Source organism: Leuresthes tenuis, unplaced genomic scaffold (assembly GCF_036924035.1).
Source record: "Leuresthes tenuis unplaced genomic scaffold, fLeuTen1.0.hap1 SCAF_4, whole genome shotgun sequence".
Taxonomy (NCBI): Eukaryota; Metazoa; Chordata; class Actinopteri; order Atheriniformes; family Atherinopsidae; genus Leuresthes; species Leuresthes tenuis.
The window spans coordinates 13,219,723-13,240,400 of NW_027325358.1; the positions used below are offsets into that span (position 1 = coordinate 13,219,723).

Genomic DNA, 20,678 nt, shown 5'->3' on the forward strand with positions numbered 1-20,678 from the left:
ACAGTGATGACTCGTGTGAAAAGCTAAGTCAGAGTTGCTGTGTGAGCTTTTTTTGTTTTGGCATTGGCCAAGACCCACGGTGGCCTGTGTAACTCTACCAAGAAACTGTAATCAAAACTGGATCACATTTTGCCGTTTCTTAAGACAAGGGGAACACTGCAATAAAATAGCAGCCCGAACGATATCTTTTGCCTAACTGGACAGGGCATCAACCTCCGGAGCTGTGGATTCTTGGTTGAAGTCCCCCCTGAGTTGTAATGAATTCTCTGTCTACTCTGAGTTTTGCCTGTAAGTTCTTAGCTATTTTGTCTGACAAAACTATAAATTATTGGAACAACCCTACCTTGATTTAGTCTTGTTTACCCATGCAAAAACAGAAATTTGTTCATATCTGGTAAAAAATACTGTAGTCTGTGTTTAATAGGAAATTAGATTTGAAAAAAACAGACGTTGTTATGGTCTGTTCGTTTGAAAGAATCCAGATGCAGCTGCCCACATAGCAGTTGTTATGACAAAGCAAAACATAAGAATTGCAAGATGTCACATATCCATTCATTAATCAACACCTTCCCACTAGTCTGTCAGCCTTTTTCTTTTCTCTCTTGTGATTCTCTTCAGAGTTGCGTTAATCCTTCCTCTGCTTCAGACTGCACTCATTTGCAATCATTCATTTTCCTAACAATAATGGCTGATTGTCTCTAGAAATGGATGAATTGCCTAATTGTTTCAAAAATTGATTTACCAGTGGCGTAGCATTTGAAGGGAGCCACTGGGCAGCCCTTAAACTCAAGCATGTGTTGACCCCGTCATTCTTTCACACTTTCTCTCTTCTTTGCACAGTTGTCAATCAGTGACCTAAAAAAATTCCAACTTCCTAAGGGCTGAGTCTGGCACATCTTATTATGCAGAAGAAGAAACAAACACAGACACATACACCAGAAGCATCACACCTTTCTAGAATAAATATATATGAGAACATTGTGTCAGGAACTCAAACCCTCTTCATCTCAGTCTGGTAATCACAATGACTCATGAGCACCCACATAAACAGTGAAGGAAGTCAAGCGGTGGCACCTGCTGCCCATACCTTTGGGAACGAATGAATGTTGCTAATAATAAAATCAGCCCAAAAGAAAAACTGCCACTTTGATAGAGTTCAGAGATTCATGGACTCAAAAAAAAACCCAAACACTCTCAAAATTGACTTGAGAGGGATAACATTACACCATAAACCTGCACTGTATTTTGTGAAATCGGATGCCAAAGCATGAAGTATTACCTAAGCTGCAGCTGCATGGATTTCTAAGAGAGTGAGGTGTTACTCACTAGTCCATGAACTCGGCGGATGATGTAGTTTTTGGCCATGCTGACAACATGTCTCTAGGGATAGAGTTCAGCATGCTAAGCCGAGCTGTTTACTTCTATAATACTTCAGATTCTGTTTGAGTTAAGGTGGAAGAACTTCAAAGGGTACAAAAAGATTACATTCTCTTTCATCTCCATTAATCAGTCTGCATTTATTTGTCAGTGAGTTGCAAGCAGGTCTGAGGAAGTCATTTGAAAGACAGAAGTAAACAAAACAAACACCGGTGTTCATTTCCCTGCAGAGCCAGTGGTCTGCAATAGATGAAATGATAAAAAAAAATGTTTCCTAAATATCCCAAAGTTAAAAAAATTAATTGGGCATGTATCAGGGAACTGATTTATTGTTGCAACAATGTGACAAACGTTTGTCTCATTCATAACAGCTTAACATACAGTATGTACAGCTGTATTTATTTACATTGAAATTCAGATGAAAGCATAGTTCTGGACTTGAATTAATGTTTTTATGTATGCAAACACAAGGAATATGATCATTTTATTCTGGGACAAATAACACTCTGCCTGTAAGACAGAATTCATAAACACTTGATATTTGTTCTAAGAGGTGATACGTAAATAATGATATAAACTTTATTACTTTATGACTAAAAGTTATTTATTAAAATAAAATCTGTCACATTTCACCATTTGGTTGTTTGATGAAAAGCATCTTGACTTGTCTGCCAGCACCTTCAATTTCCACTTAAACGCTTTGAGGATATTAATGTAGGGATGATGAAGATCCTTAGGGATTCAGAGGGTGCTGATGACTTCTTTGATCCAGTCGGTCAGTCTAGTGATGCGAGTGTAGACACCGTAGTAGTCTGGACGTCCGCAGCCTTTTCCCCAGCTCACCACCCCAGCCAGGAACCAGCGACCCGACGGTTCCTGGCAAACCAAGGGACCACCAGAGTCTCCCTGACAGAAACCATAGTAATTGAGCAGTGAATGGTTTTCTAGCCTCTCCAAGGCACAAAGTGACCATAATCATTGACAAAAGCTGTCATAATTATCAGTGACTTAGTCACTGATGCCACTTGGTGCTTTAGTGTACTGTAGCTCATATTTTATGAAGAGCACAAATCACCAAAGTTTTACCTAGAGAACATTCAGGATGGGTTTTTACTTAGTTTGGCAGACAATTTTAACAAATTTTCATGAAACCTATTCCACTTTTTGTCATTGAGCATATATTCATACTCTTCAGCACTGCCAGTTGTGGGTAAAGGCGGGGGCTTCCATGGGTTTGAAATTAAGTGAACCTCTTCTGTTAATGTATTTTCAAGTTTTTCTGTACCTGACAAGCATCTTTCCCTCCACTGCGATAACCGGCACAAAGCATTCTGGGAGTAACCAGGTGGCCGTAAGAGCGAACACAAGCTTCTTCACTGACCAGGCGAACATCCACCTTCTGAAGAAGATTACTGGCTCTGCCTGCAGGAGATAAAATAAGATCCTTCTGTCACTTCAGTTCTCCTTTTGATCATTATAGCTTTTTAATGCTTTTATTTATTTTTTTGTTCCTTTTCTACAGTATCTTTCTTTGATTGATTTAGTCATTTATTCATGGTTTCCTTTGATTGAGCAGCACTTTTGTTAACAGCAGTTTTATATGCTTAAATGTGGCACTTTAATAATAAATTCGACTTGGCTCTAAGTTTTAGCTCTTCAGCACTAAAATATATCCAGTACCGGTAATCATAATAAGATTGCCACTCAAAAATTCAAATATCCAAGTTAGTTTCTTCGTCGTAATAAATATTGGATTTAATTTCAACTTAAAACTAACCAAGTTACAACTAATGCAGATGTAAATGGATCTTTCTCATGTTGAGTTATACAGCATTACATGAATTAAATTTAGCAGGCTAAGCACACATAACCACAAATAACCACAAATGAATTTTTGAATAATTATCAACCAATCCTGTTCTTTATTGATACTGTGTTTTTTGTTTACCAAACAATATTTACTGAAATTAAATTGTCTTGGAGGTCCTGCATGCAGTCTGTCACAAAGTGATGTATAAAATGTTTTAATTTAGTAAAACATAGAGTTAGTAACCTTCTTGGTAAGCAAAAGTAATCATTGGTTAAAATATAAAAAAATCCATAATCTACTAGATACACTGTTTCCATGCCCATCATTTCATGTGCTGTCCTCCAACAGCCCCCTAACATCCTCCCCAGCTCACCTCCCTCTCGTAGAGCTCCCCATCCGGTAACCCAGCAAAGCAGGCCCGGTTCCAGCTGGTGGGTGGGCGGTGGTAGGCAGGCAGGTCGAGCGTGTCCAGTCAGAAGTGCTGGCCGGTCCAGCTTTAGCAGGGCCAGGTCATAGTCATGGGACTCATCATCATAGTAGTGGTGAAGATGGATGTGCCGGACTCGCGCTACCTCTTCTGTGGAGCTGCTGCGGTTGAGCAGCAGTTTGCCTAGATAGACTGTCCACACTGAGGGGGAATAGAGACTGCAGCAGGAGCAAAAGGAAAAGAGGTATCACAGTGGCATCAAATGTATTTTTTCCTCTCCAACTACACTCAAATGTCATGTCAAATGATTGATGATAACAAATATCTGAACAACTGTTTATATTCATATTGTATACTGTATTCTTTTTATTCTCCTCATGTCAGCTCAGTGAAAGCTGGAAAAGATTTTAATCACATACAAAACAATCGAGTAGAGAACTGTTAATCCTCAACAAGATGTTGCAGCCAGGGTTTTGGCCACATTCCAGTCAGCTGGTGCTGTATTTGAAAGTCAAGTGCAGATAAGCAGATAAATACACTGGCTGTGAGTCAGGCTGTTGTCAGAGTTAAACCATGAACTGAAATGACCCAGCGCCAGCCTGGAATACAGGATGTTTAACAGAGATAGAAAGAGAACTTAAACTTAAAAGACTGAGAAAATGTGTTCTAACAATCTGTCAGCACAGTCATCACAGTAGTTTCCCCCTCATTGCTTCCTTCACTTACCTGTCGTCATAGAAACAGTGGGCAGCAGACACCACCCACTGATTGGAGATGAAAGCCCCCCCACAAATGTGGGTACCCCGCACCTGCAGGCTGGCCTGCCATGGCCATTCTCCTTCTGAGGCGTCCATACCCCCAACGATACGACTGGAGAACTGTCTCAGGCCACAGTCTGAATACACACACACTGTTATTTTCAATCACATCATTTCAAATGTGAAACAGCATGTGCCAATTATTGTTTATGAATGCTTGAGAGGTGCTGAAAAGAAAATATTTACATCCTGTGTATCGCACGTGGACAATGCCAACATGAAGAAGACAACATAGGGAAAAACTGATTTTCTCCATTATATTTTTATAATATTGTTGAAGCATGCTGACTTCATGATTAGAATTAGTCTAATTTTAAAGTTTAATCTTAATTCAAAGTTTACATTAAATGAAGTTTAAAAACTGAAAGCTAAATGAATACCTAATCTTGTCATACACCTGTGGTTTTAATGCACATTCTTTCCAGACATATTGGCCATCAGGCACCTTCTCTGCCTTCTAGCAGGCTGTTGTCAAGATACATACTTTATATCAAAAGAACAAACACGATCAGGAAATGTTTACTTGAACAGGCCTCAAAGTCCTCATTTACAGATATTTGCCTCTCTATTGTCTATAATGGACTACAACAGCAGAGCACTCTTCAATATTTGAGACTAATCAATATCAAAAGCTTAAGTGGAGCACTGTGGGCCTCTGATACTCACCCCATCCTTATAAAGTTTGGTACCTAAAGTGTTGTGGCTAAGGTTCTAAGGGGGAAGACTGGGACAGTGTCATGGAAAGGGGATCCTGTACTTGTCTTCAAGCATCAGCGCTAACCACTACACCACCAGGCTGCCCACTGGAGAATTCCCTGGAGTGAAATACTCAAGGTCCAGAAACCAAACTCTGACACTTTATATCAGATATAGACACTTAATACTGTTGTCATTGATTTAACATTCAGTATATACACACTGAAACATGTAAAAAGTGAACAATCTGGTTGCTGTGGTGGTTAGGCTTCACCTACGGGTGGCCTGTCAAAACTGCTTTATGACAAAATTGTGGTTATTGTGACAGACCAAGATACTAAAACTAGTTGATTAGAATTAGAAAGCAAAACCACCTGGTTAAGTACAGGAAAAGATCACGATTTGTGCCAAAATACGTTCTTTCCCAATGCTATTGTTTTATTGCAACATGCCATTTAGTTGATAGTCTAGGTTACGTGCAGAACAACCAGTCATGATGAACCAGTAAGGCACAGCGGGTATTCATTGGTCCAAGTGATTGTCAAGATTCTCTTCTGATAACCTATGTGGGATAGTCATGAAAACAAGATCTGCTGTGTCAAAACACAAAAACTTGAGGATAAATTCTCACCACACTTTTTCTCATCGGAGGCATCAGGGCAGTCGGTAACAGAGTCACATTCAGGGTTTGGCTTCTTCAGACAAGTCCCATCAGCACACAAGTAGGTCATATCTGTACACTGCACACCTGCAAACACACATGGAAACCCACACTGTGTATTTACTGCTGTGCTTTGGAGCTGTAAATTGTACTTGTTTAGGACAGTTAGACTTGACTGATTTTCTTAATTTTGCTTCGCAGAGTATATCCAGGAAGTTTCCTTTGTGGTGCTACACACAACAGAGCAAGGATTAGAATTAGTGAGAAATTTGCCGATGGCCATGGTACTCAGAAGTGTGAATATGTGTGTGTACATATGCGTATGTGGGTGTGTTACCATCAGTGCAGTTCATCTCATCCGTGGCCTCAGGGCAGTCTGGGTGTTGATCACACACTTTGTAGTAGTCCACACACTGACTGTCCTCTGGGCACTTGAACTGCGCAACACACACTGAAGCACACAGGATGAGACATTAGTATCAGCTTGCATGTGTGTCTGTATATTTGGTCGTATCGAATTACATTATTTAAACAGTTAAGACCTTGAGGGAATTTGAAAAATAAAAATGTTGCAATTTCATTATCATGTTTATGATCTGTATGTCCACACAATATAAAATTATATTAGTTTTGCACCTATTACATTAATATGAGCTTACATTATAAATCAATTCCTATGTTTCTCATAAAATTGCATCTAATCAGTGGGCACTTGACCTAAGTCTAACCAACAATAGCACTTAAACTGGGACATATTTTCTGCCATCCCAGTGGATTCAAGGGACTTGGAGAGAATGGGCCAATCAGATCACCTCAACATCACGCTCAGGTTTTCAGCCAACCTACTTTCATCAGAAGGAAGCAGAGCAGGCTCACATTGCCTTTGTTTTGCTTGAACAGTCTAACCCTCTGCTGTGTCTGTTGTGTAAAACTGGCAGCTTTAAATATCCTGAAGTGTCACAAGTGGCCTCACAAGCAGTGGGGGTGTAGACAGAGATTAAATTGGAAAACATCTTGCACTAAGCATCGCTGTCTTCTAGATTTTTTTCTTTTCTACCTTCACAATGCTGCATATCGAATTGTGTATAGTCATATTTCAAATCCTAAAATGTATACCACAGTTCCTCTCGTCGAGTCCATTGGGACAGTCTTTGATGCCATCACACACAGGAACACAGAGGCCGTTCACAGTGCACAGGAACTGGCCTGGACAAGCTTCACAACACACACACACACAAATAAACACTATGCAAAATGATGCTTTAAATACATGTGAGAAATATTCCTTTTAACTTGTTTTTCTTTACTGTCCTGCATACACAACTCACGGTCTGACAGGTTGAAGATGCTGTAGTGCAGCTGAAGGCCCGGCCCGGAGAGAGACACCTCCGATGTCATGACAACAGTGGTCGTCATGGAGGTCAGGCAGAGGCGTTCACAGTAGGGCTGAAGACTCCTGGTACCACACAGTCTAAGAAGAGGAAAAAGTAACTGGAATTCAGAATATATTTCTGTCATGTTTTCCTGTAGAGAGAGCACAAGGGGCTGTGGCGGAATCCCACAGGTCTGAGAGCTTTGATTTGAATGCCATTATTTCAATTACTTAAGCCTGACTCTCAGCTTGTATGAGTCAATAATGAAAAACCTTTTATAGATAATTAAGGATCAGAAAACACAAGCCGTCATTCTGAAATCAGCAAATTTTAGATATCTATATTGAAACTAAAATGGCAGTGGAAGGAGGCAGGATGCTCACATGGGACAATGCTGCCCCCTTGTGTTCAGTTCAGAATAGGAGCACGTGAGGGTCTGAGCATGGCAATTTGACACTTTTGACGTTTTTGTTTTTTCACCTGTTATGAAACCAACCAAAAGTTTGCATATCATAGCTTAAGCGGAAATCCAAATCTAACTTCTTATATCTAAAACTTTTCTTTGACATGGAAATATCATAGAGTTTGAGTGTGCCAGATTGTTTGTCTCATTTGTCTTTGTTTGGCCCTGTGATGGACTGGCGATCTGTCCAGGGTCTACTCTTCCCCAATGGTAGCTGGGACAGGCTCTTTCCCCTTAATAGATATCTCTAATATATATTTAATTTTCTGCTGACAGCTGCATGTGGTGTCTGAAAGGAAGAGGGACAAAAACAGAAGTAAGACCCATTTGAGGCACAGCACCTGCTGAAAAAAAAGGTTTTGGGGAAGAATATTAATATCTTTCTTACAGAGAAGTTTGTTCTCAAAAGGGAAATTTGGAGTACCATTTCACCAAGAATGTGCAATTTGACTTTTTTGTTTATGAGCTCTTTTACTGTTTTAGGAAAAGAAGATTAAGTTAAAGCCAAAAAAGACTCACTCTCATTGGTTGTTGCTGTTAGTGAGGCTTGGTGAGCCAAGAATTAAGAGCATATTAGTGTATACAATAGATTCGAACCTCAGACCAGCTTGTTTAATTGCTACACACCTGCGGTTCTGGATGATCCACTGTCCCTGGGTACATGCCTGGTTGTAGCTGGCTCTGCTCAGTTCATAACCATCAAACGTCAGAGCCAAGCCCACATCTGCACCTGGCATCTGACATAACATGCAGGATAGAAAATCCAGTAAAACTATTCAGAGCCACAAGGAATGAGATTATACTCATTTTCAGTGAAATATGTATGAATGGGGTGAGACTTACAGTAAAGCTCCACGTACAGTTGGTGTTTGGAGGGTAGTAGCTGGGAAAGAAAGGTGTCCTTAATGTTCCCTGGATTCCAAGTACGTCTTTCAGCTGTATAGAGGAATTACAATCTGACAAAGAAAGAGTGAATTTTAAAACTTCATTACAAATCTATTCCTATTTGAGGCATTATTTTTAGCAACAACGAAATACTGTATGAAAACTCAGAATATTAAAGGTAATATAAAGTAGTAAAGTTTAGTTAGTAAAGTTTATTTATATAACATCTTTCTTAGATAGAAAACACAAAGTGCTTCACAATATCATGACAAAACACAATGACAAAAAACAGCAATAGAAAGACAGTAAAAAAAAAACAAGATGTGAACACCCTCTAAAGAAAAGCTTGTTATGGAAAAGTCTTTGGCACAAAATTCTGAGGTGCTCTTGAAAATATATAAAATGCTCAGGTACAACTTTTTCCAAAATCTTTCAAATTCAAGGTTGATTTGGGTATGGGCCTCTAGTTCTTTGGCTGAGAGGGATCGAAATTTGGTTTCTTCAGTTTTAGTCCAACAACACCCTCTTTAGAAAACTTACGGACAGCCCTAACTAGGTCATGAGGACTTGAAGATGCTAGCAAAATCAATAGCATTAGTCTAAACTTAACAGGTTTCCACATGCTGTTTAAAAATTTGTAGAACTTAATAAATCTGCTCTGGCATGGCCACGATGGCTTATCTTAACACTATTGATACAGACATCACTCAGAGAATGAATCATCCTGATTTTAGGGATTTCTTGGCATTAACTCTCATGCCACCACAAGGTCAGCATTCAATAATTAATTTTTTGGTAACATTTTTCAAGAAAAAAATTGATTACCATGAAATCTGATGAAGAGAAACATACACCAAGCTGACTGAACTTTAGTAGACAGCCCATTGACTTTATAAATAAGTACATTTAAAGATGTGTTTATGTAAATACTGTAAATATGAGAAAATATCTCAATAGGCTATCTTTATTTGTTGCATAACTCATTTACAAACCAGTGAGAAGGTTTAGGCGTTCTCCCAGTCTTACCCTGGTGGGCCCAGGCTTGGGCAGACAAAGAAAATGGGTCCTTGTAATTGTAAAGACCTTGTTTCCAAACCACCGTCATCCACTCGCCTGAGGACAGGACATGCACCACATGCTCATGTCTGCTGCAGCCATACACACTTGAAGGAGAAAGGAAAAGGTGGAATAAATAGAGTAATTGTTAATGTAAGGATGATAAAAAAAATGAGGCAATACTGAATACATTGAATTGGTTTATATAAGTTGGGGTGATTTAAGTTAAAGGATACTTAAAAATGTCAAAAACAAAAGAAAAAGGGAAAAGTTAAGACTGCTAAGTTAAAATGCACTATGATCTGTAGATCAGTAATCCGTTGCTTTTTGAGAAAAAGAGGCTAAAAAGAGGATTAAAAAATGATCGGTGTTTAGAATGCTGTCTTATTTAACTTCTAGAATGTTTTGGAGAACTGCACCTTAAATTAAAATATGCCGTGTTTGCTTGTTTACAAAAGTTTCCTTTTCTTTTGCTGTAAGTTTTGGGTAGCCTACCAGTTTATGATTGGAGGATCTGTTCATGGTTGCTAATGCCTCGTTCAGCCTGTGTACGGAATGTGTGGCTTACATTCACCCGTTACAACTTTGGACTTGACGGAAGTTACATTGTGTCTGTGTCATATTTTTTATTTACCCTTTTACAGGGGCGTAACTTTAACACCAGATTCTCACTCATGCTAAGATGAGGAGAATGTGCAAGTATGCGTTGAGCTGTAACTTTGAGGCCTTAACACTTGACTCGATGTGTCACAACTAATAAACATGATGTACATCTTTTGATTATATTTATCCCTCATGCAAAAATGTCAAAGAGGCATCTAGTGAACACTTTTTGTCACAAAGATGGATTACCCCACAGAACCCTGATCTTAAAGCCACTAAATAATTGTAGCTCGAAACACCCAACAAGCCAAGTAGAAAAACTGTCTGTCTCAGCTGGACCAAATATTTTGCTCCGTAATAAATTCTGTTTGTTTTCTGCACTTTGTATGAAGTTCGAGGCATTTTTTTTTCTTTTGAATGCCTCCCTTATTTTTCAGTACCAATACATTTGCAAAATACAGACTGGTGTAGTAGTCGAACTCTTCTGGTCTTTTTGGAAAAAACTCACGATGTGATGAGATGATTATCAGAGGGCGTAAGGGAGTCGTACACCAACAGCCTGTCTCGGCACTCAGGCAGCAGCCACTCCATGTGGAGCTCGAGCTGGGACCCAGGGGCGGTCTGGAGGTGCCACAAGCAGGAGGAGCGCTTCGTGTCAGGGCCATGGAGAGCCACAGGGCTACTGGACACCACCTTCTGATAGCGATAACAATCTTGGGGCAAAAAAGCCAGAAATTAGAATAAGAGCTGAGTTATTCTTTTCTAAGTATTTGTTTAGCTCAATAACTTATTTGTCAAAGCAGGGCCATCGATACATGGGTAGGATATGGTTCATTACATCATTCTGAAATCATTTTTGTTTTGATTTTATATTTGGAGTTAATGCATTGAATAAATCATTTGAGCAGTCATCAGATTTGAACAGTGGGACTGTAGAGCAGTCACAGTGATGCCCAGTATACAAAGAGTTTGGAGTTTTCTGATAACGGCACACTCATCAGTCTTCACTAATAAATAAACTATAAGCAAACCGGAGTTACTTGTTCACTGCCTTTGAACAAGTTATTGCATTTCCCTCATTTTCACAATTTGCATATTAACTATATCATTCACAACACTACCTTATGTGGCTGAATTAAAAACTGCCTTACATGTAAAAAGCATTCTGTTCATTCTTCTGTTATTTCCATGAATTCAGTTTTTGTGAAGGCAAGGTAAAGAATTATTTGCTGCATGCTGACAACAAATCAACCAAAATAAATCAAGTGATACATGAGCAGAAATTATGAAAAGGAAAATGAAATAAAAAAATAAAGTATAATACCAAATGAAGCTTTCAAAAGTTCTATAACTTTGGGCTCAGTTTCTGTAGGGAGCAGAACAAAAAGAAAACAAATTAAAAGAAAACTAAATCATACACAAATTCTCTCTTTGATTGTCATTTCTGTCTTGCACAAACACTCCCTTCCTCACCACTGACAAACAGTGTAGGGAGATGCAAAAGGTAGCCATCAATGCTGGCTGTTTCTTCCACTTCTGATCCACTGTATTCCCTAAGGCCCTTCGCCAGGCTGCTGGTGACCCTCTCCAATGTAACTCTCCCCACAAGACTGCTGGGTACGGACAGCACTATCCAGAAGTGAGCCACCACGCTCCCCTCCCTGCAGAATAAAGCCATGAAACAGGGCCACAATCAACACAGCAGTTACACGTCAGTCTAAAAAAAAATGCATGCTTGATTTATACTAAAAGTATTGAAAATACTTTGGTGCGGTCTAAAGTGTGCTCTGTGTGGATGAGATCTCTGTGTACTCCCACACCATGAAATACATCATACATCTACATCACCGTAAAGGGAAGAAAGTAACCACTTTGTGATGTTTGAATTCTGTGTGGTAAAATGGTGTGACGTTGGGAGAAGCCTCATGATCTGAATTCAGACCATAAGATAAAAAGGGCATCTGCAGTGTGAAATTAAGGATGATTTGGTTTTTTGAGAGCTCAATCATTTGTGCTAGAATGTGGTTTTCCACCTTTGTAAGGGTGTTTTCCTTGAGTTTCGGAACTTGTAAGTTAGTATAGCTCGATTGAGCGGACAGACCCCATGCACCTCAAAGCAGAGAAAACAGCTCATTTTGTTATGATTTTGAAAGCTATTTTTCAAATACTGAGATATATGGAGGGCTAATAGCCCATTATTCATTGTTGCAGCAAACACAAAAAGCATATCGATTGCTATAAACAGAGTTAAAAGCATAAACTGTGCAGTGCATCCTGTTTGAAGAGCTACATATTGACTGAATATATTGTTTTGCTGAGGACGAGCTATAGAATTAAGAATTTCACTGTCATCGTTTATGAAAGCTATTTTTTATGTTTGCGAGTCAAATTGAACCCTGGATCTTGATAAGTGCAAAGTTCATAAGCATTAAATTCCATTTGAATTAGCCAAATAGAAGATGCAAAGTTCCATATTGGATTCAAAGCTGACACTTCACAGTGCAATGGGTATCCAGATATTTACCTGAGATCTTCTGAGCAACAGTCGTGTGCACAAATACTAACTTATACCTACTCGAGTTATTAACTCTCAACCAACCACTCAATCAGCTGGCATGTAAAGTAAATATGAACCACTATTAAAAGAATATTCTGTTTGAAACCTGTTAGGTGTCAGGATGGCCCGTAGTGGCTGGATTAAACAAGAGGCTCGAGGCAGAGATTTAGTGCAGACCAACCAGGTGTTTATTCACCCACAACAAACAAATCACACATGACACACAGACCTCTGTATCTCAGGTAGCCTCAGGTCATAGCAGCAGCTGCCACTGGTATGAACTGACAGCCTTTTAGAGACGACCACTAATTCCTCCCTAAGCTCTTCTATCTATCGGGGTTGTCTAAATCCCACAAAACCCAACAAAAATCTACAAAACTGATAACATACTAATCTTAACTTACAACTTAGAAAAACAGGATATTACTAAAAACTGGTTTTAGACACAACACCTAAATCCTGCACCTTAATTCAGCCACCTGGGGACTCTTTTAGCCTGAATACTCTGGAAATGGGATAGAGATAAGACACTTGAACATTATACATTCAGGAATCCATCTTTGAATTGCCTTGATTGTATCCTTAAAAGTAATTGTCATTGGCTTAGCAAAACCTTACATTCATGTGTTTCCTCCACAGGACAGGCCTTCAGTACCAGCTGAAAGGCAGCTATCCAAGCACATCAGTTTCAAGACATCAATAAGAACACCTCAGTCTCTGTTTGTGCAATCATTTCATGCGTCATGTTATTATATTAAAGTGTATTTTATTTAATGTAAAGGGTTTCTGGTGAAAGGGATATGTGAGAGTCATATGCAAGGTCACCACAGGCTTAGTTATTATTACTGCTCTGTGTAAATATCAGTTTATTCCACATACCCAAATGCAAACACAGTTGTGTAGTTAAAATGTCGAGAAAGGCAGGAGGCTTTCATGATCTTCTTTACCTGGGAGACAGAAAACATTTAGGTACAAGGTGGATGTTATTCATGAAGCCAGATTAAACTAATCAGTTGGTTGGAAGCAAATCTTAAAGAAATAAAGGCCTGGTGCCCTGAGATGCCCTGAGATGCCCTGAGATGGAATTGAATTTAAATGGAATGGAATTGATTGAATTGAATTGAATCAAATTGCGTTGAGGCCCTGTGATGGACTAGCAAGCCTTTCAGATTGCATCCTGCCTCTCGTCTGATGGCAGGTGGAATAGGCTCCAGCCTCTCTGCGATCCTGAATTGGATTTAGCAGTTATAGAGAATGGATGTAGGGATGGATGAATAGATGAATTAAACTGAACTGAACTGAACAGTTTATTCTGGTGTCTGTACTCAAGTTTGCTCTATGCTTTGATGTTGTGAAAAATTAAACAGTCAGTTTATGATTATTCCAGTTCTCAAGGGCTTTGTTAAACACATTTTTACTATTCAGGTCTATTAATTTATGAAAATGTATTTTGTAAGTTGTTTAACTCGAAGGCTTCTTTGGGATAATCAATCAGAATTTTTATACACACTGAATATGGTCTGGGAGCTAAATGATTAACAATTTTATTTTCCATTAGGTATCCGATTGTCATTGTAAGAATGAAAAAAAGATCAGAAAACAAGCAGTGATGGTTGTGGAGTTGTTTTAGACTAAAACATTATTAATGTTCATGCTAGAATTTGTGCTCTCTGCTCACCATGTTCTGTACTCCCATGGCTTCTTTCTTGAACACAGGACTGTTGTGAGAGGACATATCAGCGGAGAAGTCCCTGTTGAGGATTGTTAGGTAAGCTGTGTATTGCTGATGAACACGAGGCTCAAACACCCAAACCCTGTACTCTGTTACAGATGAAGAAAAGAGATCAACATATTAAGAATAACTCCTAGACATGCCATCTGTGAGGCTGTATACAGTTAGGTCTTGATATATTTGGACAATGACACAATTTTGGTTATTTTAATTGCTTGTATAAGTGTTTTCTGTATACTGTAAAGGTTAAAGTATAGAATTTTAATTGAAGGTATTCAAACCCAATTTGGATTAGTAGTTTATGATTTGTAACTCATTTATACGTAGAGAACTCTTTTTCAGGGATTACAATTCAATTATAAAAATGAACTCAAATACTGTATCATGCTCAGGTGTTGGCCAGTGCTTGCCATGAATCTCTGGATTGTGGCGTTTTGTTCGCCCTTTGTTTCCATTCCCTTTTCCCTCGTGTGTGTTTGTCTTGTCTCCCCCTGGAGAATGGGTGTGGTGTGGTTGGGGCGTGGTTTCCCCCTCTGCTTCAGCAGGTTCTCTCAGCACAGCTGTGGTTCATCTACTCATCACCTGCCTACTCGCCGTCGCCCATGTTGGATAGCTTGACTCAGTCTCCTTAGCACTCTTCTTTTTTGTATAATAAACCTTTTGGATTTTACAAATACAGACGGTGACTCCAATGTGCAAAACATTTTTAAGTTTCAAGAACAAGCTCATTGCATGGGAAGTATTGTCTGCAACAGTAATGGGTAACTCATGTTTCTTGATGATGACACAGAATGTAAAAGCAGCAGGATTAGACCAGCGGTGCGCAGGAATTTAGTTTATTCTCAGATCAGTCAAGCGTAGCAGGATTGACTGAATGGTGCTTCAGAATAGAGATGGATAATAGTCCAAAACTTACAGCAATAGCAACCAAGGAGTTTTTGCAGGTGCAGAAGTCTGCAGCGGCTGAGTCAAGAATCTGATCTCAACCTAATCCGGCTTCATTTCACTTGCTGATGACAAAACTAAAGACAGAGAGACCAACAAATAACCAACAACTGCAGACAGCTGCAGTAAAGGCCTGGCAAAGTATCACTAAAGACGAATCCCATTCTTTGTGCATGGGTTCAAGTCTTTAGGCAGTGACTGTCTGCAAAATATATTTTAAATATTGTAAATATATTAACTCCCTTTTAATTTGTTTATTTATTAGTAATAATGCACATTAACAAACTTTGCTGTACATGTGCTAGTGTCAAATATTTAAATCTTAATGACTTTTATACTGATTAGCCTAAATATATTTGAATTGCTGAAAAAGAGATTCCTACATATTAAAGATTTGTAATTCACAAATCTCCAATTTGCACGTTAATACAAGAGAACTTTTGGTTATAACATTAATGGTTAACATGCTGTTGTTTTACAAATGTTTAACATGTTAATTGTCTAACATCGAATGACATTTTCTAAATTAGCAGCAATACAGTTAAGGTTAATATGTGTCATTAGATGTGGTGTCATGAGAGCATAAACAAATAAGGTTTGAATCTGATGATGGCATTATCTGTGGGATCAAGCAGTAAAGTGAATCGCTTTACAGAAACATGAATTCTAAATCAATGTCAGTGCAATCGATCTGACAGTTGCAATATTTCTCTATTTCCACTTTACAGCGATCCATCCAGTACTGAATTTGTTCAGCTATAGAACCGATGGCACTGGCATGCTGACAATGAGTAAATCCAATAGTGGAAGAAAGAACTACTCACCCAGGAAGTACCAGGCCAGAGTGGCTCCTGTAACTATAAGGATCACGATGGGGATGATGAGGAAGGCAAGAAGACAAGTCCTCCGGGTCAGTGGAGCCACATTTTGTATGGATGCTCCTACCTGCTCAGAACAAGTGAAAACTCATTGTGACCAACAGAGAATGTGTGTCCTTTGTCAAAAAGCAACACGGTAGAAAATTAAATAGGGTTTAATCAAAGAGAAGTTTGTTTGGGGTAAGATGAACGTGTCTTTTTTTTTGGTTTGCAGTGTGTCCGGGTGGATCGGGAGAAACAGGGTTCTGAGGTGGATTATTTCTAGCCATGGTGGGGCAGTTTGGGTTTTTCTCTTTGGGTAAAAGGACCCATTTACTAGGTCACTGAATCTGTAAAATTGAAGAAAAAAAAAAGACAATCTACAGGGATCTTTCCTCTAATTTACCTTCTGTAAATAGAATACAGCTGACTAAGAATATGAAGTCAAGATACAATGAAAAGGTCCATATTGTGTTACCGATGGTGTGTTTCCAAGGAAGAAAAATTCAAGACACTCATAGGTGCACAGGAACATGCACATGTTTTCATTATGACCCAAAGGGCTGTTAAAAAACTATCAGGATTTACACAACAACACAGTAACACTAATTTATATCTTTCTTTTATATTTTCCCTGATATATTCTCATTGCAAAGTGATCACCAACAGTATGGATTGAGATTCTGGAGTACTGTGTTAGAGGCAAGTCCTTGACTATATGCAAAAGACGGAAAAGCCTCTGATCGGCTTGCTTTTAAGTCCTCTGAGTATAATAAGAGCAGATAAGATAAGATTAGATAAGGCCTCATTCATACTTCAAACGTTTAAGTCCAATTTTCATGTCCCAGACAAATGTTGAAGAAGCAGACAAAATGCCTCAGATACTGATGCAAATCAGCAGTTTGAACAGTGGTCAAAGATCACTTTGTGTGAAAGCTCCAAAGATGTAATCTTTGAGGCTCACAGACATGTCCCAGCTACCAACTGAATATTTTGGAGCAACCACCAGCTGATGTACTGTGTTTATTGTGTTCTTGTGGACAGAGACATGTCAGATGACAGAGATCAGTAAGACAAGGAGTTCAGTCTGGTGAAAAATCTTGTCCTGAGCAAGCTCTCGCTGCAAAAAAGCCACTTCGCATGAACACCCTGCAAATTTTAAATACCTGGACACAGGAGAAACATGTCTTCTAGTGTAAACGATTTGACAATTTGGTGCTTAAATCTTGTATTCTACAAGTGTTTAATGGAAAAACGGCCCTACATGTAACATTTCTTAAGTAAGTATTCCCCTCACAAGTTTAAGATCCGAGTATCTAGTTTCATGTCTTCTTTGATACAGCGTGCTATCAGTTTTCTAGGCCTGTTAAGATAAAACACATAATATACTTAAGAGTGTTGTCAGCAAATGAGTTACCCGGTGGATAAGCATATTGTCCATGTTTAACAGCCAGATTTACCTCTCACTCATCTTTTTCAGTATTAAAAGGATGAGCTGGTTGAGGTAAAACAAAATGCCTAAATTGAGGCTTCAAAAAGGTGTTCTGAACACAAATGGCTGATGTCACGGTGGTTACTTTAATTTTTCATTTATTTGTATATAGCTTTTTGTTGAGAAAAGCAATGGCCTTGAGCAGAGGAGGAAGTGGGCTGCAAGGGTCTAGTATTATTTTCTTTCAAACTTCTAACAAAAGACTCAAGTGATGTTGCAATGTTGATGCAGTCCATCTTTTTTTGTTAAGTATGCAACTCCTAAAACCTGAAACAGGACTATGATGTTAATTCAGTGGAGTTTCCCTTTAAGGGATTTTCTCACATTTGTGCACATGAAACCAAGCGAGGACACTTGTGACAGGAAGGGGTTTGAGAATAGAAACCTAAAAGCCATCATGACACAAAAGTTATACAAATGCAACTTCCTCATTTTGTGGATATTTTAGTTATCAAGAAATTAACTTCAATTTGGCTCCATTTTGAAAAATCCCTCTGAATACAATTTTGGCAAATACAGATTCTAACAACACCATTTACAAACAAATGCACTGTATACAAAATAACTATTTGAGTATTATGTTGCTATTACTGACCCCACGGTCCATAGAAGCAGGTGTGACCCCATGGTCACATGAAATTGATTTCTTTGAGCCGTGCCCAAGCGCCATTACATCACTCCAAATGACTTCTTCCTTAGGATATCATCGTACTATCCATGAGAGTTCATTAATATTTCAATTTCCAATCTAACAGCTTTTACAAAGCATCTCTGATAATCACACGGCGACACATGTTGCTTCGACAGACAGAGAACAGATCCTGTTTTGTTTGTAAGTCCAAAGGTTCCCAAAGCTCTCTTGAATTTGTTCATTGACATAAGCTGAGTTATCTCCATGCATCCACAAAGCTCCAAAAAGTTTGCTGTAACTGAATATACACATTGTAGAGCACAGTTACATCTAATAAAGACCCGCAATGAGTCATGTTCACAGCAGTAATGCTGGTGGCATCACCTGGCAACAGTGATGCAGTCAACTCCCCTGCTCAGGTAAGTCTGTAGGGAACAAAGCTGGGTTAAGATTATATGGTGACCAGCTTGTTAATGCAGAGTTCATTTCACTTTCCAGGAAAACAAGGCATCCCAGTGAGCCACATAAGTCTACGACACCCTGAACACAGATTTGTGTCATCAAATTTCAACAAGAGTCAATATTTCTGTCTCTTCCGGTATTTCTTTCTTTTTAAAAAACAATGTTTGGTTATTTGATTATTTCCATGCATGTTAGTTCCATGTCTGCTTAATGTCTCCATCATTTGAGAGACGACATCCAAGTATTCCAAAAAGAAAAAGAAATGCAGGAAATATTGATGGTTTACTTTTTTTTTCATTATGAGTTTGAGAGTTAGTTTGCGTAACATCTAGTATTCAAGCAGTTATGTCACATCATACACTAAACAGAGAAGATACAAAGAAAAACAGTAAACCTGGAAAACCTTTGATCCTTATAAATATATATATAAAATAAACTTCTTTTATATGTTTTATTAAAGGCATTTAGACATGTTTTAAAAATCACAGATGCCATTAAATTCATCCAGCTGCTTTGTTGTAGATTACCTGTGCTGCAAGGAATGTTTCCATTTTGTTTATTTGCCTTTAAGGATAAATATGTTGTGATGTGCCAAGAAATGCTGATATGTCTGATGACATTTTATGATTGTAAAGCCATGATGGTTAGCATTTAATAGTCTTGATGGAGCAGCAGAGAACACACACATACAGAGTGATCCATAAAGAAGAGGAAATAAAGTTCTTCTGACGTTTGCAGTTGAGGCATTTACAGAAGTAGATACAACAATAAAAGAGAAGAACAGGGTTTCAAATCATTTTTGAAAACTGCTTTGCTGATGTTTTGTGTGTTTGAATGCTTTAAGGTCAATGTGTTGTGCTCTTGGAAGAATTGCAGAATGTAAACAAATCTGCAGCTGTTGATAATGACTGAACAGGAAACCTTTATAATATGAGAATAAAAACAAGACACTGAAAACCTTTTATCCTTTCTAAGTATATAGAAAAGAAAAAGAAAAAAAAACATCATCAACCAATCAAAATATCCAAAATTATGTTATATAAGTCTTCATGTAGATGTGAAAGGGTTTTAACATATCTGCTATGCCAATAAAAAAAAATGTAAGCATTTTAATGATGCAACACCTGTGAGCAAGCTCAGGCAGGCAACTTGAGCTGCTCTGGTGGTCTGTCTCACACTCTACATGCCAAACTCACCCCTCTAATCTGGGTCTAATTTACTGGTTTCCATTGTCAGTGGTTCCACCTTTGTGAAAGATATGGATCAGGGATGGTCACATGATTTAATGGTGGAAAAAAACCTCATTATACTTGTAGACTGACCATCTTTCCCAGTATCCAAACATTCACTGACTTTTGAATTCAGAAATATAGTTTTAAAAAAGAAGCATTCAACTCAATCTGTGTAAGTATACATCAATAGAAAACAAAGTAAAAAGTCTTCTGTGATATTCTGAGATATCTGAGCAAAAAGACATCGATCATATTTGTGTCAATCAGCACCAAAATTACAGTTCTTAGAACTAATAAGACAAATGGATAAACTTTTAAAAAATTTTCAGGCAGAATATATCGCCCTGTAATTTATTTTTATTTTTTTCTTATTTACAACAATGACCTGGCAATTTACTGGTTAAATATATTATAAATATGTTAGATAATGAGAGAAATTACGTATTTTCCGCACCATAAGGCGCACCTAAAAGTTTAAAAAATTTTCACAAAAAACTGCTGTGCGCCAAATAATCCGGTGCGCTTTATGTGTGTATCCCAAAATCTGTCACGGATACCGCCATTTTGAATTTACTGCGGGGAGTGCCAAGCATTCATCTGG

The 20,678-nt window shown here is 38.4% G+C and overlaps 1 protein-coding gene across 1 annotated transcript; it reads right to left on the minus strand.

The window, feature by feature from the left end:
• Positions 1 to 1,498: 1,498 nt before the first annotated feature.
• tmprss6 (transmembrane serine protease 6) lies at positions 1,499 to 18,599 on the minus strand. Its single transcript, XM_072384648.1, has 18 exons — positions 18,348 to 18,599; positions 16,228 to 16,348; positions 14,405 to 14,547; positions 13,606 to 13,673; positions 11,643 to 11,830; positions 11,494 to 11,535; positions 10,678 to 10,882; positions 9,537 to 9,673; positions 8,469 to 8,581; positions 8,253 to 8,362; positions 7,118 to 7,260; positions 6,906 to 7,004; positions 6,127 to 6,240; positions 5,760 to 5,876; positions 4,341 to 4,509; positions 3,561 to 3,832; positions 2,663 to 2,799; positions 1,499 to 2,283 (listed from the first exon to the last, which is right to left on the minus strand). Exons 1-18 carry the CDS (start codon positions 18,420 to 18,422, stop codon positions 2,119 to 2,121), a joined length of 2,418 nt encoding a protein of 805 aa, XP_072240749.1. The 5' UTR covers positions 18,423 to 18,599; the 3' UTR covers positions 1,499 to 2,118.
• Between the last annotated feature and the right edge of the window lie 2,079 nt (positions 18,600 to 20,678).